Here is a 23,013-nt window from a genome sequence, read left to right as displayed (position 1 = left end):
AAAGTGCTGGGATTACAGGCATGAGTCACTGTGCCTGGCCTTTATCCAATTGCTAGCCACACTAAAAGTCCTATAATTCTAACAGCTGAGCCAAGAGGTGTACAGAGATGGGTCAGGCACCTGATTTGAAAGCTGTAGATTACAGACACCGTAACTAGAAAACTGTGAGGCAAGTCCCTCCTATAAGAGCAGGTGTCTGAGCCACAATGTCTATCCTCTGACCTGGCTCTGCCTCTAACATTATGACCACAATTTAAATCACTGAAGCCATCTGTGTCTTGGGTGCCTCACTTACGAAAGATCAACACCTCTTTTTGTGAGATTCAACTAAGGTTGTATAGAAGTATCCCTGAGTACCAGGCAACTGGGATGGTGAGAGAGACAGGATCCTAGCAGTATCTCCAAGCAACAGGCCCCCTCAGGTTGGATGGGCCTCATGTACAGAGCTACTTCCCAATAGCAGGATATTTCATTCTTTTAATGCAGTGTTCTCAGCACTGTATGGCTAAGCCTGATTCAACTGACAGGATGACAGTAACTGCTACCACGTACTGCTATATGCCAAGTGCTTTATAAAGGGTATTTCTAGTTCTTAGAACCCTGCAAGGTAGGTATCAGAAACCCCATATTAAGAATAAGGAAACAGGCTCAGAGAAGTTAATTAATTTTCCTGTCATTACACAGCCAGTAAGAAATTGGGGATTTGAGTGCAGGTATGCCTAACTCCAGGCCTTAAGCTCTTGCCTCTATATACCAACTTACTCCCCTAACACAGAAAAGTTTTGGCCAGATGAGATGGGAAGGTATTGTTGAAAACAAAATGTCCGGCAAGAAGACAGAAAAGCAAGTGCTGGCCACACAGTCCAAAGTCACCACATAAAAGTACATGAGGGACACAAAGAGCAAAAGCCAAGAGCAGCCCTCCCTGCCAAGAAAGTGGGTCTTCCCTAACCCACCAAGACCTAAGTACTCTGCCCGGCATTCAAAGTCCTTCACATTCAGTCCCATCTCACCCATCCAGTCTTGGCTCCTGATGCTCTGGGAAGCCCCTCTCTAAGCTGTCCCTCACAGAAATTCTGTCCTCCTTGTTCCCACACACCCAGGCCTGAGGCCTTCATAACCATTCCTTTCCAGTCTGCCCTCATCCCACAGGGCCAGCTCAGCCCAACTCCTACAGCTCAAATTCCCTGAACACCTCTAGCAATGCTACCTCTCACCTGACAAATAACAACATACTGTCCACCACTGTGATTTCTCTACATTTTGAGAGACTCATTTGCCCAAAGGCCTGTGAACCTTCCAGAGCTGGAATTAAGTCTGACTTGTTTTATTACTTCCTCACAGCTACTCATGACTAGCTCCTGCTGGATGTATATTAAGAACACTTTAGGTGGGGCGTGGTGGCTCACGCCTGTAATCCTATCACTTTGGGAGGCTGAGGCGGGCAAATCACTTGAGGTCAGGTGACCAGCCTGGCCAACATGGTGAAACCCCATCTCCACTAAAAACACAAAAATTAGCAAGGCGTGTTGGCGGGCACCTGGAGTCCAGCTACTTGGGAGGCTGAGGCAGGAGAATTGCTTGAACCCAGGAGGCAGAGGTTGCAGTGAGCTGAGATCATGCCACTGCACTCCAGCCTGGGCAACAGAGCAAGACTCATCTCAAAAAAACAAAAAAAACAAAAAAAAAACCTCTCTTTAGTGATGGAACCTCCACTACCTACCTCTATCACCACCTCACCCCACCCCACCCCCTCTGCTGCAGACAAACTGGTTCCCTCAGTGTTCCTCAGACATGCAGGCATGTTCCCACCCCCAGGACCTATGTACTTTCTAGTCTATCTTTTCGGAATGTTCTTCCCCTAGACATACAAATAGCTCATGCCTTCAACTCCTTCAGATCTTTACTCAAACGTTACCTCCTTAGAAAACCTGGCCACCCTCTCTAAGACCACTCTAGCATTCCTTCCCTGCTGGATCTTTCTCCAAATCTTCTAATACAAGATACAGTTTACTCATTTGCTTTTAATATATTCCCCCATAAGAGAGCAGATTTTTGTCTGTTTTGCTCATTGATTTTTTCCCCCAATGCCTAGAACAGTGCCTAACACAAATATTTGATGAATGAACTGAAATGAAGGTAGGAATCATTTTACTTTATACAACATTGCATTACCCTCAGGGCCAATGAATCCCAGACACAATCTGGCTCTCTGGAAAATACCTGCTCAAAGCCTATTTCCCCTGGCTGCTACTCACGTGCCAGGCCCAACTGTGAGCTATGGTGCCCTCAATGCTACTATTGCTGTCCAATGGGGCCATTAGAGAGATGGCCAATTGGGGAAGGTGCTGGTTGGCAAGGCAAAGCAGAAAAGCAGATGCGAAGTATCAAGAGAAGTCACAGGCAGGGTCACCTGTCTCTTCCTCCTGCTGGGGGGACCTCTCCCCTTCGCTCTCACTACAGCTCCTGCTCCTTGGCCGCTTCCGGGAGTGGCGCTCTTCCTCGATGCTGGCTGGAGAGGCAGGAGAGCCTGCCACACCATGGTCCTCGCCATTCTCCAGGACCCTGTCTGGGCTTCTCTGTAGCTTAACCCCATTCTTGGCCTTCTTGAAGAGGACTGATGTGCGGCGACCCACACCACTAAGTGGGGTACCGGCCGGGGTGTCAGGGGCCATGAGGGATAGTCTGTTGATGCCATTGTCACTGAGCAAGCGTTGCAAAGGCTCATTCCCTAGCTGCAGTGGTGATTTTTCCAAGAGCTCATCTTCTTCCACCTTCCTGGGCTTTAGGAACCTGCTTGGAGGTTTGCTATCATTAATGGGTTTCAGAGTAGGGGGCTCCGGGGGGGATTCTTGCTCAGACAAGGAAGGTGCAGGCCCAGTGGGCTCCAGGGTTGGCGGAGGAGGCAGTTTGGAGTCATCTATTAGAAAAAAAGAGAATCTGCTTGAACATTTTAGAAAGAGTCTGCTCCTACAAGCTAGATACTGACACTGACAACCAAGGACTAAAAGCATTGGCTGTTATAAGGCTTGAGATGCATTCAAGGTCTTAGATCTGAAGCAAAGAGAAAGGAGGATTAGGTTTGTTTTTTTTTTTCAGAGACAGGATCTTGCTCTGTTGACCAGGCTGGAGTGCAGTGGTCTGATCACAGCTCACTGCAACCACAGACTCCTGGGCTCAAGTGATTATCCTGCCTCAGCCTCCAAAGTAGCTAGGTCTATAAGCACACACCACCACGCTTGGCTAGGCTAATTTTTAAAAAAAATTTTTGTGGAGACAGGGTCTTACTATGTTGCCCAGGCTGGTCTCAAACTCCTGGCCTCAAACAATCCCCCTGCCTCTGCCTCCCAAAGTGCTGGGATTACAGGGATGAGCCACTGTACCCATCCCCAGGAGAAGTAAGTTTTATCTACACTAGTAGTTCTCAATCCTGGCTATGTATAAGAATCACATAGGAAGTTTCTTAAAAATTCCAATGCCTAGGCTCCATCCCATACCAACTGAAACCAAATTTGTAAAGATAGGGTATTTTGTTTTTTAAAGCTTACCAGGTGAGTCTAATGAAGTGAGGATTGCAAACCATTGCTCTACACAAAGAAAGCCACATGCTTAATCAATAAATAGGTTAAGTCTCAGCTTGACAGATTAGGTATCTACAATTCTCACTGGACTCAAGAGTTTTCTCATCTGTCAATCGATTTTATTTCACATCACCCAAGTAAGAACAAGTACAGCAGGCAGAAAAAGTTCACAAATGTGAAAAACAGAGACCAAGTAAGTTAAATCAGTGGTTGCCAAACATGTCTGCTCACCTACCACCTTGAAACTTTTAAAAATTGAGACTTCCAAGCCAAAGCCCAGACATCCCTAACTGAATCTATGGGAGGTAAGGCTACACCTTTTTTTTTTTTTTTTTTTTAATTTTCTAGGTGATGCTGTTGGCCTACTGGGCACAACTCTGTACTGCCACAGCCCCAGAAGTAGGGATACAAATGGCATGCTGACTGTCATACGGGGAGTCCAGAGGAGTCACAATGGACATAAAGCCCTCTGATGTCAAATGTGATCTCTCAACTATGTCTCCATTCTCTGCCAACCTAAAATAAAATGGGCTGTTACCTACAATTTGGGCCCCTATCCATTGGAAGTAACTTCCAGCCTTTTCGACTGTCTGCGTGACAGGCCCTCCCAAGCTATAGGCTCAGATCCGAAGGCAGGTATGAGGGAGACAATTCCATCCCCAATGAAGGAGAAGAATGAGAAGCAGCTTAGCTTATAAGGTTCCTGGGTTTCTGAGAATCACTTCCCCGGCTGTCTTTTCTTCTTTTTTATTTTTATTTTTTTGTCTTTTCTCAAGATTAAGAAAAACTGTGGAAACCAACTATCTTTTATAGTCTGGCCTCTCTACTTGAGATGGGCCTGTAGATTCAGCCAGATGGGATAAAAACCATGAGGTGGCTCAAAAGCCCATGATTTTTCCTTCTCTGCTATCACCTCACACCCCAACCTAACCTGCTCTAGAGTCTCTCCACGTGATGTTACAAGGTAGGCTGATATTTAACTGGTATGTACAATACAGCTGTATCAGGTGCAAAATACTGACATACTTAATTGGCTAATAAACAGCTGCTGGGCTGCAGCACCTGAAACTCCCCACAATCCAGCAACTAAATATCCACAACAGGGGCCTTTGGGAGCCCACTCCAATATAACAGCCAACATCTACTGAGATGGATAAATTTTGGTCTCTACTGATTGTTAAATATTTTGAACATCATCCCTGCGTATACATGGAAGTGTGACCCTTCCAAGCGCTTTTGCTTGCCCACAAGTGTCAGATCTAAACTCAGAAAGAATACCCCCATTATGATATTTCAGCTTAGCCTTTGTCCCTCTTTACCCTCCAACCCCCTGCCTGCCTGTGACTATCTCTCACCTCTGTCCCCATCGTCTTCTGGCTCCTCCTGCAAGGCCGGCTCCAGCACAGCTGCATCCCCCTGGGGCCCTGCTGGCAGCTCCCCATTGGATACGGTCTTGTTGAGTGATGGTGGCTGTGGTGGTAGTGGCTGTGCCAGCTTCTGCCGAAGGGCATTGATCTCCCGGCGTAGCAGGCGGACACGGCGGGTGCGGGCCCCACTGGACCGCATGGCGCTCACCAGGTCCAGTTTCTCCAGCAGCTCCTTCAGCTGCACCTCTGGGGACAAATGGGCCCGGTTCTCTGGGATGAGGATGTTGTCCACTGCCAGGGAGAAGGGAGGACAGAAGGGGCTGAAGGACCTGCCCAGCACAGGGCAAGAGAAAGGGGCCGAATCCTTCGGATGCAAAACTCTCTCTTGGAATGCCTGGGCCAGCAGCTTCCAGCAGCGTCACTGTGGGCCTTGGCCCTGCAACACTACTGCCCAGAAGGCAGCCACAGGGGCAAGGTCAGAATCTGGGAAATGTCTGCAGGAAGCAGTTCACAGTCACGATTATGGGCTCCATGGAGCAGGCATGAGGCAGCTTGGCAATACCCTGGCCTGAGTGACTGGCTGCTGCCATCGAGAAGCAGAGAGCAGGGACAGGCAGCGTGTGGGGCTCAGAGGCAATTCCATTTTTCTGGTCCTCCACCTGCAATCTTCTGAATGAGCCAAACACACACCAGCAATGCACTCTCCCTGTCCCATGCTCCAATGCCATACAGAGGGGATCCAAGAGAGGAAGACCTCTGATGAGGCTTTAAGCTTTTCAAACAGACCACTAGTACCTGATTCCCCTTTTCTACCACTTAAGAAGTGCAGAGTGCATTACTTAAACTTTAACCCTTAGAACTATTCCAGCCACAAAGGTATACCTCAGTCTGTGCTCACCCTCAGCTTTGCTCCTGGAGTCTACCTATAGCCCCAAGGACCACCCTGATCCCTCACTCTGTAGACTCTGTTCCTGTGCCTCCTCCTGGCCCCTCTCCTCCCCACCCATCCAGGCCTCTCACCGTCTTCCCAGGAGAAGCGGTAAAAGTCTTCCAATTTGGGTGACTCGGGCAGGTGAGTGCCCCTCTCGGGGTCATAGCCGATGTTCTCTGCCTGCCGCCGGGCGTGCCGTAGGATGGCCCCTCCCAGGTCCCGCAGGCGGACAGCTGCTCGGTGGAAAATTGTGTCTTTAGCATTATACTTCATGCAGTTGGTAACTATAAGGTTAAAGTCCTCCTCAAACTCCTCCAAGGTGCGGTACAGGTGGGACTCCAGCTTCCGCCTCATAGTAGAAAAATCCATTGGCTTGGATATGAATTCCAGGTAATCTGGAACCTAAACATATAAAACCTGTACAATTACAACAACCATTTACTAGCCAAACAGGCACACCCTTCACCAATACTCTTGGCTTCCTCAATTTCTGATTTGGCCATGCCAGGCTAACTCAAAGACCTACAGTCCTGGCCCACCCTGGCCTGCTGACCCCTCATCAAGGGCAAGTCTACTAGCTTTGCCAGACCCACCCTCCTATCCCTGGTTTTGTACACCCTGTGGCCCAACTCCTTCCTAGCCTACTCAGATCCTGTTCCAGTTCAAGAAGAATTTACTACTTGGAAAGTAGGGGGAACTTGCCTCACTCAAGTTGACTGGTTCTGCGAAGATGTGTGCAGGATCCTTCTCCTGCAGCAGGTCCAGTGTTGTCCTCAACAGAACATTGAATGGCATCAATTCCAGCTCCATGGCAGCCTGCTGGACTTTGACCTGTGGGGAAGGTGGGGTGAGATCAGATCAGAACATCCCCTGCAAAGATGTACTGAAACTTTTTCTTGATAGTTTGACTTTTACCAATCTTGTACAACAAATTTTCATAGAATATTAAGCTGACCAGTATATGAGAAGCTATCACCCAACCATTAGCCTAGGAATAATGACACCAACAGCTACTATTATTGTTTCCTATGTACCAAACATCATACTAAAATTTACAGTAACAATAATTATCATTACAATTATAATAATTAACACTTCTATAGCCCTTACTAAATGCCAGGTAATGTTCTAAGCATTTTATGTAAAATAAATGAGTATATGAGGTAGGAACAGATGAGGTATTTTACAAAGAGGAAACCAAGTAACTAAGGAACTAGGAGGAAACTAGAGGAAACTAAGTAACTGGCCTAAAGTCATAGCTAATAAGGAGTGGAGTTGGGATTCAGTCCCAGTGGTTCTACAGTGAGTGCTCTTGACCATTATGCCACACTAACTCTGTACTTGTATTACCTCAATTAATCATCATGATAACCCTGAAACAGAAATTATTATCCCCATTTTACAAATATGGATCAGAACAAGGATCACCAAGGACTAAAAGAAAAAAAATACAAATTAAAAAAATGTATACGGAATCTGAGGTTTAGAGACAGCATGATGAAGGAGTTACCAGTCTAAGGTCATCTGGCTAGAAAAGAATAGAGATAGGATTTGAACCCAGGTCTGACTTAGTCCAAGGGACACAATGATGATGTAAAATGTGCTTGAACCAGAATTTCCCATTCAGTGTGCTGAGATACTGATTCCATCAGCCCTTGGAGCATCTGGGTCAGCATGGGGTCACCAGGGCCTCCAGGCTTGCCCCCGCAAGTGGCAAGTAGCTTCATATACTTACAGTAGTATGCTGTACAAATGCTATTTTCTACATATGCCCTAATGTGAAAAGTTGGGAAGCCACAAATTAAGACTATAGAAAATTTCCACCTTTTGGCTATATCAAAACAGGCCTGCCTACTTCCCCAGGACCAGGCCTTCTTCTCTCTCTCATTTCTCTGAACCAGAGATGAGATGAGAAGTTCAGCTGTGGGATCATGCTGGGACAGCACAGACATTTTGAACCCTTGAAGAAGGTCCTGAGATGTCCTCCATGGCCATCCATGGTAAATATGGCATGAGCTGCCCGGGCTATGAGGAGGAAACTCAGGCTACTGGCCTGCTAGAAAAGGGGTTGTGCTAAGGCTGAACATTGAATTAGAATTTGGAGAAAGAGAAAGAAACATCTTTTTTTTTCCCCCTTTTTGTGGAGAACAGGTCTTGCTTTGTTGCCCTGGCTCGTCTCAAACTCCTGGACTCAGCCTATCCTCCTGCCTCTGCTTCCCTAAATGCAGGGATTACAGGCATGAGCCACTATGCCCGGCAAGAAAGGAACATCTTTAACCCGGGCCTCTGAAGCATGCGAGTGACAGCTGCTATTCCTAGACCAGAGAGAACAGTTTTGGCTTTTCATCCACTTAATTAATAGTATTTGCTCTCTGCCATGTGCAGTAGACACTTCAGAGAAGCAAAGAGTATTGATAGTAATAATAATGACAGCAGCTGACATTTCTCTGGCTGTTACTATGTGCCAGGCACTGTTCTAAGCTCTTTACATGATGAAGTCGTCTAATCCTCAAAACAACCTTATGATGTAGGCTCTATAATTACCCCCATATTCCAGGTGAGAAAACCGATGTATTAAGCGATTACAGAACTTGCTTAATGTCATACAGGTAGTCAGTAGAAGAGGCAGGATTTAAACCCAGGCAGTCTGGTGCCACAGCTCATGTTCCTAAACACTATGCTACACTACCTACCTCAACATTTCCTATGCTCAAGGGCTTAAAATCTCCTAGAACAGAGGAGAAACAGAAAATTTAAATGATTCAGGACCATAAGTGTTTAAGAGTCAAGTGGGAACCCTCAGAAGTTCCCAGGCCAGAGGCTTTCAACTGATGATGCCCATGAGAATGGTCTAAGAAGCTTTTCCAAATCCTCAAGGCCAGCTCCCTCTGAGAGACCTCCTGAATCAGAAAATACAGGGACAGGCCCAGGCATATGATATTAAGCTTATGCTTGAGGCCACCAGGAGCTGAAATCCAAACTATAGAAACCATCAGTAGCACCACATCTAATACAAAGTAGGCAGATCTTGGAGCCTATAATCCTGGGTAGGGAGGGGAGAAAGAAAGCTAGCATAAGGCAGGGGCTCCCAGATTTCCCAATACTAGACTAATAGTGGGAGAAAGTGGCCTTGAACTAGGGCCCTAGGGCTGGGGGCTCCTCCTTACCTGCTCTCGTTTGAGCTTCTCTCTCTTCCGAATCAGCTCAATCAGCAGCCGCGCCCGCTCCAAGTCATGCCGGAGCTTCTGCCAATACTTCAGCTCTTCCTTCACTGCACTTGTCTTCTCATCCTGCTCTCGCTACAGGAGGGAAGAGAAGAGGGACTAGGAACCTCCTTCTTGCAAAAGTCCTCTCCCTGTTCAAGCCTCACGGGGCTGCAGCAGGTAAAAGTCTTGTCCCCTTCCTTGACCCACAGTTCCAAGAGCCCCTCCACCCCTCTCTACCCCATGCCTTCCTCCTGAGCTGCCCCAGTATTACAGCACTGTTTCTTCATTATAAAGCAATAACCTTTGCTGGAGTAGGATCTGGGACTGCTTCCGCCTACCCCCAGGTATGCCAGAGAGCAGCTATGGCCCTCTGGGTCAGAAAGAATTTCATAAGAAAACTGACCTCAGGGGTGAAAAGAATTTCACCCTAGAGCTTTCACTTGGCTAGAAAACAAAGCGAGGTTCTTACTATAAGCCTGAACATACTCTGGTAAAACAACAACAAACAAATCACGATTCCTGCCCTAGAAAAAATTACAGTTGGAGTCAGGGGAAGGGAAGAGACCTAGAGCTTGAAGCACAAGGGCATATTAGCATAAAGATAATACAAACTAATAATATAAACTGGAAATAAAATGCTAAGAGGATACAAAATAGAAGATCTGAGTAGGTGGAGGTTAGATCAGAGAAGCTTCCTGGTGAAGACTCTTACTAGAGTTTAACATACAGGTAGGTGACAGGCATGGATGGGCAAAGTAGTAAGGAAGGTCTCTTCTGGAACCAAAGGGATGAAAGGGGCAGAAATGTAGAGGCAGAATTAATGATTCTTCGCTTAGTAAGTGAAACAGGCTGGCCAGAACAGAGATGCTGGAGAACTACAAAAGCCAAGGAAGATCCAGGATACAGCTAATAAGAAGCTTCAAATGTAAGGCAAAAGAGCCTTAACTTCGCCTGCCTAGAAAGAGGAGTATATTCTGGAAGGGGAAGTAAGAGAATGGAAGAGCAGGACACTGCTCACCTAGGCCTTGCTCCTCTCCACAGTCAGACATTCCTGCCCCAAAGCCAAGCTTATAAAATCAAGAACTAGGCCTTTCCCCAAAGGACAGATCCCCACCAATGTCCATGCCAAGCACACCTGCCCAGATGAAGGCAGCACCCTCCCTCTACAACCTCTTGGCCATGGAGGATCCCAGCAGCATGTGAATAAGAAACTACCAGTTGAAGATCAAAGAAAGAATTAGAGGCTGGAGATCACCTAGAAAGCTATTGCTGAGATTAAGAGGGCAAGGATGAGCAGGAGAGCTGCAGAATGAAGACAAAAACCCATGTTGATAAAGCCCCCAAAGCAGCTTAAAGGATGATTAACAATGGCCCTTAGGGAGTAAAGAGTCAAAAGTAACTCCAAGGTGGGGAACTCTTGATATGACTCCAGGAGGGAGGGGAGAGCCATAATGATGGGGAAATAAGTTTACTGAGAGGAAAAAAGATAATTAATTTCCAATATTTGAGTTACAAATTAACAACATCCACATGGAAACATCCCTGAGGGACTGATGGCAGAAAAGGGATGAGGACAAGACAAAAAGTCTGGAGCTGCTATTACACAGTTATTGTCAATTATGAGATTGGACATGTTCTCCAAGCAAACGAGCAGATAGCAGAGCCACTGGGAATGTTACCATTAAAGAGAAAGAAGTGGGATCAGCATAGGGTACAGTCAGAGAGGTAGAAGCAGCCGGAAGTGGTATCACAGAGAAGCTCTTAGACAAAGTCATTTGTGGTGTCAAATGCAGCCCAATGATCAATCAGGTGAGAATATAAGGAAAGACTTCCTGGGAGAAGGTAGCTGATGTTTTAGGGGAGGCTTCAGTGGAGCAGGTGGACCAAAAGGTTCAAGGGGGGCCAGATACAGGCTTATACTTCAGGAGTTTAGTTACAAAAGGCAAAAGTGAGATCAGACAGAATGCAGAAGGCACCAGACTCACATAAAGCTTTGCTTCATCTCTGGAGCAGCAGTGCGGGAACACTTAAAGGCAGAAAGAATAGAACAGGTAAAGGGGGAGAAAGAACTAAAGAGTTTAAGAGAAATTAGGAGCAGAAAACATTAAACATGCAGCAACTCCAGTTGCTAATGGCTAACAGCCACCACAATTGGACAGGCTGTGTGCTACAACTTAGATCGTAAATTTGTGTATTTACTATGAAACATTTTTTGGCAGATGGCAGTATAATGTCTTGAGGAAAGGGCGCCTTTTCCTAATTAACACAATGTGGCCACCCTGGCTCTCATTCAGCCTACTTCTGGCTTTCTGCTACATCTAGAGGATTTTCCCCACATATATGGAAAGCTAGGCATGCTCTCCGCTTTCCCCTAGAATTCTCTACAAAGTCAAGCCTCATCCATCCAGAAGGAGCTGCTCGAAGATCGCTGTAGTGCTGGGGGTTGTTCCTGGGATAGGCCACCCAGACAGGTAGGCAAAGGCTCCATGGAGGGATCAAGAAGGGGTGCCAGCCCCACCCCAACCATCATTCCTTTTCCTTCACTCTCCACCTCCCTCTACCAGCCTCAAATCACCACTGCACCTACCTGCTCAGCGTTTCTTTGGGACTGCAGATGGGAGTGCAAGCGCCGGATAAGAGGGACACCATTCCGTGCCTGCCGCTTCAACAGCCAATAGTTGTGAAGCCGCTGCATAAACTGGTTTTTCCTCTGAAAGGAGAGACCACTACAGATCTTGTTCAACCTTGAGTAGAGGCACACGGAAGTGAAAGACAAGGTCAGTGGGCAGCCCAGATTACAGCCTATGCATCCTATCCAGACCCTGGTTCATTTCTGAACCTTATACAGGAAGACAGAATAAAATGGCCAAATACCTCACCTCAGAGAAAGGCTTGAAAAGGACAGTAAAGTTAAGCAGCTCAGATTCAGCATGAGTTATTTCATTTGCTTTTCCACCTCTTGCCTTGCAGTCCTAATCCTCCAAAAGAACCATCTCCCAGAGTCCCGTTTCCTATGGTCCTGGACTTCCTTGTTCCAGGTATGGACTGAGAAACAAGCCTATGCCTCAATACCCCCAGCCTCCTCTTATAAAAGCAGCGAAAGGGAACAGGAACCTGGGTAAGCTATGGTTAATGTGGCCACTATTTCCTGCCTTCTGCGGCTGAGAGTCCCATCAAACCAGGGGGTAGCCCACAACCAGGCTGAGCCCAATGCAACCCCTTAGACTTGTTTGACGTCTGGTTTTTCATGGTATAAACCTCAACAGCCTAAAAATGTTGTTTAATTTTGAACCAAATGAAAAAAAAAAATTGGATCTAAAGATGTAAGAGGATGGGAAATGTGAAAACCCAGCTGGCTAAACTACTCAAAAGTCTTAAGGTCAGGGTTTAAGCCAGTAACTCCTTGGGGGAGGAAAAGGGGTAGGAGAGGAACTAATGCAAGCCTATAATATCTGTCTTTAATATCCATATTGCAAGGTGGGTATCATTATTTCCATTTTACAAAAGATGGAAAGGCAGCATAGGAACAGAAGCTGAATAAACTGTCAAAGTAACTAATACAGCTAATAAGATGGTGGATCCAGGTTGGATTTGAATCCACGATCTCTCTGCTATACCATGGTACATCCCCAGACTGGTTATCCACAGGGTAAGCAAGGCCTCAGTGCTCTTGTGTTTCCTCTCCTTTTTCTCTTCATGCCACTCCATTGAAACAAAGATAAGCACAGCTAAACAAGTTGAAACCTTAGAAGGATGGGCATGTTGGGCAGGACATTGCTCACCTAGGCCTTGCTCCTCTCCACAGTCAGACATTCCTGCCCCAAAGCCAAGCTTATAAAATCAAGAACTAGGCCTTTCCCCAAAGGACAGATCCCAACCAATGTCCATGCCAAGCACACCTGCCCAGATGTAGGCAGCACCCTCCCTCTACCTCTTGGCCATGGAGGATCCCAACAGCATTTGTGCAGGTAGGGAAAAGAATAGTAATAATAAAATAGCAGCAGCAGCAGTAGCCACCATTTATTGAGCACTTACTATTTGCCAGACACTGTGCTAAGTGCTTTACTTATATTATCTCATTTATTTCTCACAACAACTCTATGTGGTGGGTTCATTTACAAATAAACTAAGGCTTAGAGCAGCTAAGCAACTTGCCAAAAGTCACAAAGGTACTAAGTCACAGAAATGGGTTTCAAATGTAGGTTTGTCTGGTTGTTAGCCAGCAAGCTCTGCTGGCCCCAGCAAGAGGCATCTAGAACAACATATATGTCAACCAAAGATTCTAGCCTCAGGGTAAAACCACCCTACAGATGGGAACTAAGCATCCACCCACTTACCTCAGGAAAAAGAATAACCTAGAACAGCTCTGTGACTAGAAAACACATACAGAGTCACTGAAATTCTAACTTGGGTAATAACTGGCAATAAGAGCCTCCCCCTTCTGATCTCGCACTTATGTCTTCTTCCCAGCCTGGCAAGTCTGGTTGCCTATTCATAGCTCTCACACAACTCTTTCCCCAGCACTCCTTTCTCTCTACCCTTCTCATCAAGAGAAACGGACTACAGGAATGCAACCTAGAGGCATCATGAGCCCCAGCTCTTGCGGTATAGGGTCTGTCACTTTCCACCTGGTTCCATCCCTTAGAACAGGACACGGCATGTATTAAGTGCTCAATAAATATATCATTGAATGAATAAAGGAGAGAACAACTTTACCTCCCTTGGCCGCAGTTTCTTCATCTGGGGGTGTGGGAGAAGGTGCAAGGACTACATCAGATGAACAGTCTCCAAGACTCCTTCCTGCTCTAACAGTGTATACTGTTTAATGAACACCACCCCTGAAATGAGCCTCTGCTAGGAAACCTTCCCTATCTCTTGCTTCTCTGCCAAGCTCCCATCCCTCCAATGGCCCCAGATACCTCTCTGATGTTTTAAAACAGGTACCATGGGCTCTCTACAGACTCAATGGGGGGAAGGGGGGAGTCCACAGAGCTTAGCCACACAGCTGAACTGAATGATCCTCTTATCCCTAAATCTAAAGCTTCAAGAGGAGGAATAGCATGTTTTCTCCACAACACCACCCCCCTCATACCCAGGACAGAACTTGCTGGACAGCAGATGGCCATGCCGATCCTCTGAAACAGTGGTTCTTCACTGGGTAATTAGTTCTACCCTCCCCAAGGGTTTTTGAAAACATGCATGAGGAGTGTTTGAGTTTGTCACAAAGACCAGGCAATGGGGGAGGGGATGTGACTGGCATTTACAAAGACCAGGGATACTAAACATCTAGAAATGTACAGGACACTTCTAATAATGAAGAATTATCCTGTCCAAAATGTCACTTAGTGCCCCTATTGAAAAATACTGTCTCAGATATCCTATCACCTGAGTTTCTAAGTAACTTAAGTGTTTTATTTCACTTTGAACTAAAGGAAATACATTACTCTGAGGGCAAAATCAAAACCACAAACCAGGCCAGGTGAGCCTGGGGTCAAAAAGAAAAGTTTAAATTTGGGGAGGAGGATATAGTGTCCAACTGTGTTTAGCGAAGGCCTGGCACAGGGCCAACACCAACCCAAGAAGAAACCATGAGTCCCTAAGGAGCCCTTCTGGGCATGCTTACCTGTAAGAGGGTATCTGTGGGACAGCGAGCATGGGGAGAGTGGAGGGTGTGTCTTGGCCTGCTTCCTCTGGCTCCTTCTTGATCTTCTGCTTCAAACTCATCTTGTTTTTCTTGGGCACTCCCTTGAGGGGGCCACTCACCCCGCCTTGGGCTTCCTGCTCCTCTTCCTCCACTTCTTCCTCTTCTTCCTCCTCTCCATCACCCTCCTTCAGCCCTTCCTCATCGCCAGTCTCACTGATGCTTCTAGGGGAGTCGCCCTTCCTCCTAGCAGTGGCAGCACCTGGTGGCGAGTGGGCCTCACAGTAGGCAGTCTTGCGCACTGTAAAGATGGTGCCATTGAGGCTGGTTTCGCGCATGGGCTCAATCTTCATGAAGAGCCCAGCCCGCTGTGCACATGTCACATGGAATGCTGTGTAGCAGTTCACCTTATGGCACTGGATGGCTGCACCTAGCCCTTTCTGCTTGCAGATATAGCAGGTTAGTTTCCAGCGGGCAGGCGGGATATTGTCAATGCCCTCAATAGGTTCCAAGAACACGGTGTTAGCAAAGCAGACTTCAGGGATCCAGATGGCACACACCACATGGGCCCAGTGCCCATCACTGGTCTGTTTGAAGGCGCCACCCTTATTGGGGCAAAGGACGCAATCCACAGGCCGGGAGGGAGACTGCAGGCAGCAGCGGCATAGCCACTGGCCCTCAGGGATGTATGGGACGCCATAGCACTCCTGGTGTACTGCCAGGTTGCAGATGTCACAGAAGAGAATAACATTGCTATTGTGACATTCATCATCCAGGCACACACAGCAGAAAGCGTCTTCATCGATGAGTGACTGTTGGGCCCCACTGCTGCGACTCTCCAAGTATGACTCTTTCTCAAGCCGGTCTACCAGCAGCTCAAAGGTATCTGCAGACACCAAACTGTGCCCATCTACTCGCCGTTTTTCATTCACCATGTCCAGCCAGGCAATGTCCTCCTCATCCATGTCATACTCTACCTCTGCATCCAGGTCTTCAGGTGGTTTCTCAATGTAGCGATAGTAGGCAGCAGGCAGCGGGGGTGCTTCTGGCTGGATGCCTGAGTCCACCATACGGAAGCTGGGCTGTGGGAGGTGGAAGGAAGTACCAGATGCATGCTTGGAGCAGGATTCCTTCTTTTTGCCCTTGGATGAAGGTTTCTTGGACTTGCCAGGGAACTGAGGCTGTTCACTGTTTTCCTTGTTACTATTGCATTCGGTGATATCCTGGGCAGTTAGCTCATCCTCAGTGATGATTTTGAGTGGGTCATAGATGCTGATACGATGCAGGCGTCCATCAATGTCTACCTCGACAATCCGCTGGGCCTGGGCATATGTCAGGGTCTCCCGGGTGGGTGAGCACTTGAGACTGTAGGGGGACGGGGAACGCCGGCCCTCGGCATTCTGCCGGGACTTCCGACGAGGCTTCCTCATGGCACCTGGGAACTGAGGGGACAGGCCTAAGGAGAGAAGGCCAGGAGACTATGAGTTGGATGCCCTTATGCACCCATTCATCCTCCCATATGATCAAGCATCCACCAAGAGGACTGGCTTTTCCTTCTGTCTGAACAACTTGCCCCTCAGGCATCCACATGGCTTGCTCCTTCACTTCCTTTGAGTCTTTCATTTCTTCAAGTGAACAACACTTCTCAGTGAGACCTTCTCTGACCACTTTATCTAAAATTGCAAATCCTTTTCCTCCACCAGCAATCTACCTTTCATTCTGCTTTATTTTTCCCTTTAACATTCATCATCTTATACCATGCTACATAATTTACCTACTACTATGTTTATTGTTTCCTTCCTTCCACTAGAATATAAGCTCCATGAGGGGAAGAATTTTTGTTTGTCTTGTTGACTGCTGTATCCCCAGTTCCTGGAGCAGTGCTTAGCTCCTAAGTAACCACTCAACAAGTATTAGTTGAATGAAAGAAGAAATCAAACACACATGATCCCTGCCCTCAAGGAGCCCTGTCTAACTCAAAAGACAGAAAAGTAAACAGATTATTACAGTGTAACATGGGGAAAGATCTAATGTTCTAATGATGTACATAAAGCTGTGCGACAGCTAACTATGGAAAACACATGTAGTTAACGGTTTAGAAAAGAAAACAAGAAAAGCATCCACTGTCAAGCTCTGTACGTGAACAATGGGCCCCATCAGAGGATCAAAAGTCACTAGAGTCTTCTCCCTATACCTCTTACCACGATCAGAAACCCTACTCCTTGACCCTGCCTAGAGGTGAAGGGGTGAAGGCATCTGAAATATCTATGATACATGGTCTAAGGGCTTCAAACTACAGTATGCAGGGTATTCCCTACAAAAGGCACCATCCAGGACAGCGGTCCCCAGCCTTTTTGGCACCAGGGACTGGTTTCATGGAAGACAGTTTTTCCACAGATGAGGGTGGGTGGTGAACACTGTTCCACCTCAGATCATCAGGCATTAGTCAGATTCTCATAAGGAGCATGCAACCTAGATCCCTCACATGCGCATTTCACAGTAGGGTTTGCGCTCCTATGAGAATCCAAAGCATCCGCTGATCTGACAGGAGGCAGAGCTCAGGTGGTAATGCTCGCTTGCCCACCACTCACCTCTTGCTGTATGGCCTGGTTCTTAACAGGCCACAGTATGCGGCCTGGGGGTTGGGAACCCCTGATCCAGGATACACCAACTAGTACATTTCCAGGCAGAAACAAACCCTAGAAGCTCTGAGAGTGGCTCCAAGAGATCTCTGAAGTTATAGTGGCCTGCCTAGGACCTTCATTCGACCTAAGGCCAAGATGATCTGGGCAGTGTCTGAGGTAAACTCTCAATGCATTCTGTTACCTCAAAAGTCTCTCCCAGAACACTCATATCTAGTCTATCCTTGTACAGCCAAGAGAAAGTCCTAGTTTCCCCCATCATTCTCTGGATGACAAGCTCATAAGGAGCTGCGGTAGGCAGTTACCAAGGCTGTCACCACCAGGAGAGACCTTTGGGGATACAGGGCCCCATGGCGTGGGCAGACTTGGAAGGATATGAACAGAGAGAAGATTTCAAAGAGAAAAACAATTCATCGCCTTGGTTGCAGGGTCTACCATCTATATAAAGTAGAGACGGTGATAATAAAAGCACTTTTTCCAAACTACAAAGCCCTCTTACTTTTAATATTTCTCACAACTACCTTAGGAGATGGTGTAGCTATTATCATCTACACAGAAGCTCAGAAAGATGTCACTCAACCTAAAGCTAGTAAGTGATAACGCTACAATTTGAACCCAGGTCTTCCGATGCTCAATTCCTCTCAGTGGGAATTAAGAACACCACAGAGGTGCTATGGTCTGGTACAAAACGAGGCTCTGGGGCAATCTAGGTTCTAATCTTGGCCCTCTGTGACCTGGAGAAAGTCCCTTAAGCTCTCTAGGCCTCCATACTCCATCAGTAAAATGAGGGTAACACAATCTAGCTCTCTAGGTGCTACTTGTTAATAAGGTATTATTAACATCTTTACTTGAAAGGCCTTCCAATCCCAAAGTGTGACTGAAACAAACAAAAAACCAATTTGGCTGAGGAGCAGTGCCAGGCGGGCTGGCACACACCCCATTTGGAGCCAAAGGAAACAGAATCATCGCAGCAATTCTGTCCGGGTTCCAGAGGCCCTTGGCTACTGGATTCCTTACAAATGCCAAGTCCCTGGGGGCAGACAGGGCCAACAGACCTGCTTCATCACCCACCCCTCCAAAGGCACCGAGGCCCTAGAAGAGGTGAGAACATCTGCCTCCACACCGACCCCAAACAGCGCAGACAGGCGGTGCGGCGCCCACTTTCATGAAAGCCGCTCCATCTTCTCCTTCCCCACCTGCCACCTCCTCGGCTGCTCAAGCATCTCTCGACCACGCAAGACTCTACACAGACGTGTTTTGTCCCACCCACGCCTCCAGACACCAGGGAGAAACTCTAGAGGGGGAAGGGCTGCTGATGAGGGAAATGAAGAGTTTCGCCCACAAGGAGCTTACAGTCTAGACGAGTTTTTTGGCGGGAGTTTCTCAACCTACACAGCCCTTCCCACATACACACCTCCAAAATATCTCCAACAACCGCCGCCCCCCCAGATTTCCCCTCGGCACCCCTGACCCCTCGCTCACCCACCCCATCCAGGTCCCCGAAGAATGAGGAGCTTCTGCAATTAGACTGTATCCCCTGCACCTCACACAAGATACTCAGGAGACAAGGAGGACCCCAGCCAAGGCTCCTGCTCCTTTAAGGGGGCACCTCTTCCAGAAGAATCTTGACCCCTCGGAGAAGAAAGGAGGGAAATAACATCTCCTCAGAGGGGAGGGGCGAGCGCACCAGAGACAGCTTGACGTGGAGTCCGACCCTCAGACAGAGAAAGCGAGCGCCAACGAATGAGCGGGGCGGAGAGGCGAGAACCCATTGGCTGCCTCACCTGCCCGTCAGAGGGACCCAGGGGACCAAGGGCCGCTCAAGGGGCTGGACTCCCATCTGGCCAGGCCAATTGGAAGGCGTGGCGGGGGCGGGGCTTAGCGGCTCGGAATCCAGGGCTGGGGGGGAGACAAGATGGCGGCTGCGGGAGGGGGTCCTCGCTTCTCAGCTCCCCCGCTCACCCGCCTTCTCCTTCCCTGCCGCCGCCCTCGCTCCAGGAGAGAGCTTTCGCACCGCCCCCGCCCTGCTCGGAAAGCCCCCCGCTTCTCCGGCTTCCTCCCGTGCAGTCCCTGGTCCCCGAAGGCCCCGATGCCCCCGCCCCCGCTCTGTCCGGCCCCGCTGCCGCCCCCATTACCTCAGCCGCCTGCCCGGCCCCACCGTTCGGGGCCCCTGGGCGCGGGCGGGCAGGCCGCCGAGCAGGTCGGCGCGGCCCGGGAAGCGGAGCGCGGTCTTCTCCCGCGCCTGCCTCCGTGGCCTCCGCCGTGCCCCCTCCCGGCCCGCGCTGGGGCCCCGGCCCGGCCGCCGCCGCCGCTCCCGGGGGAGGAGGGGGAATGGAGCCGCCGCTGCTGCCGCTGCCGCCACGGAGCCCGGCCGAGGGGAGGGAGGGATCAGCCCCCAGGCAGGATCCGCCCCTCCGGCCTCCCCCCGCCACCTCCACCCCTTCCCTCGCTCCCTCCCTGACTCTGCGGGCTCTCCCGCTGAACAGGAGCGAGAGCGCGAAAGAGGGGGAAACGGGAAAAAAATCCCCCCGCCCGTGCCTGGCGCGGCGGCGGCCGGGGCGGTGCGGAGAGGAGCGCGGAGGCGCCGCCGCCGCCGCCACGGGGCACCGTCCCCGGCTCGGCCTCACGGTGGCGGTGCGGGCGCGGCGGGGACACCGAGCAGAGACCGGGTCTGCGCCCGCCGCGATCCCTGCGCACCACGGCCCTGCCCGCCACGGGGCGAGCCCGATAAGAGGGCTGTGGACGTTCGGGTCTAGTTGGAAGAGACAGGGGTCCCTGACTCTTGAGCGGTCAGTCATTTCCTCCCCAGTCCTTGTGGGTGACGTGGCCACGGTTTGGAGCAGCAAGCCCCGTCCCCGAACTAAAGGGCCTCTCCAAAGGTTAAGCCAGGGCAGTCATTGAGGTCAAAACCAATATGTAGTTTCTTGAGTGCAGGTGCCTACACGACTCCCAGAAAGTCGCGTCTCCCCTAACCCCCATGCCCAGGACCTGAGGACAAAGGTCTAGCGATTGTCCGTCCCCTCCCCCAGTGAGGACAGCCGGGAAAGACCTGCCTTTGTTGTGTACAGGTGAGCGTCTTGTTCCTCACCACACATCTTTTTAAAAAAAAAAAAATCTGACTTTCCGTTTAAAAGGAGTAAACAAAAGTTTGACAGTCTGCTTAAGCATGCCTGGTAACTGGTCTGTCACTGTGGGCATGGGAAACACTTTAAACCTGACTTGGTTAATTTAATGCACTAGGCGGCTTTCTAAAAGATGCTTGACAAATGGCAGCATCAGACCAAACTGGCTTTTGTTTTGATCTAAAAAAACAAAAAAATAAAGAAAAGGGCTCCATTGCCACCCCCTTTTGCCTATAAACTGGAAAGCTTACCTCATGTGACTGAAGTCTTAAGCCCAATACATAATGATGTTTATAAAGGACGTATGGATAAGCTGCCTGTAAATGTGAAGGTGAGTGACAGTTTGAAAGTGTTTCCTCTGCCGGCACTTGTGGTGTAGCTGGTGAGACTCAATTTCTTTCTTGGTTCTGATGATCAAGGACATGTATTCTAGAGTCAGAAGGATGAAGGATAAAGTCTTAGGATCCAAATTTTCTGAATGTTTAAAGTGAACATACTGCTACTTTGGAAGTATAGATGTTATACTAAGGAATTTAAATATAGAGAGTTTCAAATTCAGAAGTTTGGTTATGGAAGCTAATTTGTTTCCAAGTAAATAGCATCTTCTGGCAAAGAGATAGTACAAAAATGCTTCTGTTAACCAATTTTTTAAATGCAAGGGGGGTGGCTCGTGGAGCTAAGCAAGGGCAGGGCAATGTTTTGAAAGTTGTGAAGATGAAATAGTATGAATTAATGTCAAGTGTTCGGAAGCTAGGGGGAATAATCATTTGGAGGGAAGGTGTGGAAGAAAAAGATGATTAATTGTGGAAGAGAAAGCCCCAGAGGCAAGAAAATATTGCAATTACAGTACTTTTAGTTAAGAAAAAAGAAGTCTGAAAACTAACAAACTATCGAATTTCTTGTTCTTTTAAAATATGAAATATAATCATTTATACATATGACTAGTTACTTTTATTTCTTGATGGATGTTCTCAAAATTTATTTAGCACAATTCCCATTTGTGTGACCAGGAGCTATCTTTTTCCACTAAAATGAATGAATAAATACCTTGAGAAAATGCATTGGTTTCGACTTGTAAGTCAAATAACGATTTAAATGCTGTGAAAAGGCATTAAGTCAACCTAATGCGTGTGATTTTTTTCAGGTTTTTCTATTCAAAGCTTTCATATTAAGACCTTATTCAACCTAAGTGTTTCTCTTCCATTTTCAACTTCTACTTCTTTAATGATATCATTACAGTTGCCCTCACTTTAATTTTTGACATTTGGAATTGGTTTCTACGAGCATAACTGCACACATAACCAGTTCCCTGTGATGGAATCTTAAATGTAACATGGAACAATTATGTTATTAAAAACAAATTTGGAACATATATCAAAAATCTCAGAGGCACTAAATTTAATTCACTTTAATCTTTTGCTATTTGAAACGGTTTAAATTCACTACCCCTGGCCTTTCCAATAAACCATACAGCAATTAAATTCAACAAACAGAGGCATGGACCTTTGATTCCAAATAGTTGTTTTTAAGAACCGTCCAGCTGTAAGTAGAAACCAACTTATTTGGGATAGGAGAAGGTTTTACCATTTAAAACTAAAAGAAACATGAATACAAAAAAAAATCACCATTTCCCCACCTTTTTCTTTCGTACTTCCCCTTCATACTTTTTTTCAGCATCTCAGGATATCTTTGTTAATGCTTCACTATTGTCATTAGTTTATCAGGCCAAGAAACCTCTCAAGGGTCAGACGCAGTACCCACTGGATTAATAACGTGGATGATGAGGAAAAAATAGGCCTTGATTGATTGTTAAATTATTTTTAATAGAATATTCCTTCCTTAGATACTTGACTAAAAGAATTCTGAAACCACAGTTGGGAGGAATGTTTGAGGTTGGAATCATTGTGATACTTTTACACTAATTAAAATGGTTTAAGAATGTAAAGTTTGCTTGGAAAATGGGAAAAGTTTAGCTAGGTTAACAACAGGTCTTAAATAGAGTAACATACCACACTCTCTAGATTTAATTCCATTTATGTATTTCTAAAACATATTCATTGACCACTTAGAGTGTGTCTAATACTGCACAAGTTCTTTGGAAAATAATGACAAAATCTCAACCTAGAAAGGGACTAATGATCATAAGTATAGATAGAATATATTTTTTCTTGCCTTGAGTAGTGTGCAATCCAGAATGGTAGAAATAAGTAGAAAACACATACAAGAAAAAATAGATAAGGCAGTGAAGAGTATGGAGCCACCATTATTCAAAGAAGGCTTCTGGGAGAATGGGAGACTTCTTTAAGCCAAGTTCTTTTTTTTTTTTTTTTTTTGAGACGGAGTCTCGCTCTGTCGCCCAGGCTGGAGTGCAGTGGTGCAATCTCGGCTCACTGCAAGCTCCGCCTCCCGGGTTCACGCCATTCTCCTGCCTCAGCCTCCCGAGTAGCTGGGACTACAGGCGCCCGCCACTGCGCCCGGCTAATTTTTTGTATTTTTAGTAGAGATGGGGTTTCACCGTGGTCT

At 47.5% G+C, this 23,013-nt stretch overlaps 1 protein-coding gene across 10 annotated transcripts in view; it reads right to left on the bottom strand.

Moving 5' to 3' along the window:
• The window catches only part of BRPF3 (bromodomain and PHD finger containing 3), a 35,630-nt gene extending 15,989 nt beyond the window's left edge, over positions 1-19,641 (bottom strand). For 8 of the 10 annotated variants that reach the window (XR_010134254.1, XR_008680625.2, XM_055390290.2 and 5 more), the window contains exons 1-8: positions 19,504-19,641; positions 14,709-16,182; positions 11,673-11,829; positions 9,047-9,178; positions 6,582-6,710; positions 5,969-6,281; positions 4,937-5,239; positions 2,414-2,920 (exon numbers count right to left, since the gene is read on the bottom strand). Coding sequence is in view for 8 of the 10 variants with exons in the window: in XM_055390290.2 (XP_055246265.1) it covers positions 2,414-2,920; positions 4,937-5,239; positions 5,969-6,281; positions 6,582-6,710; positions 9,047-9,178; positions 11,673-11,829; positions 14,709-16,156 (2,989 nt within the window). In the remaining 2 variants the exon portion in view is untranslated. Of the gene's footprint in view, positions 1-2,413; positions 2,921-4,936; positions 5,240-5,968; positions 6,282-6,581; positions 6,711-9,046; positions 9,179-11,672; positions 11,830-14,708; positions 16,183-18,850; positions 19,215-19,503 lie in introns of those variants that run through there. The other 2 variants (XM_019029949.4, XM_019029948.4) reach the window with 2 other exon arrangements.
• Between the last annotated feature and the right edge of the window lie 3,372 nt (positions 19,642-23,013).

Source organism: Gorilla gorilla, chromosome 5 (assembly GCF_029281585.2).
Source record: "Gorilla gorilla gorilla isolate KB3781 chromosome 5, NHGRI_mGorGor1-v2.1_pri, whole genome shotgun sequence".
NCBI classification, from domain to species: domain Eukaryota; kingdom Metazoa; phylum Chordata; class Mammalia; order Primates; family Hominidae; genus Gorilla; species Gorilla gorilla.
Note: the sequence above shows the minus strand (reverse complement) of the source record. Positions and strands in the feature narration are given on the sequence as shown.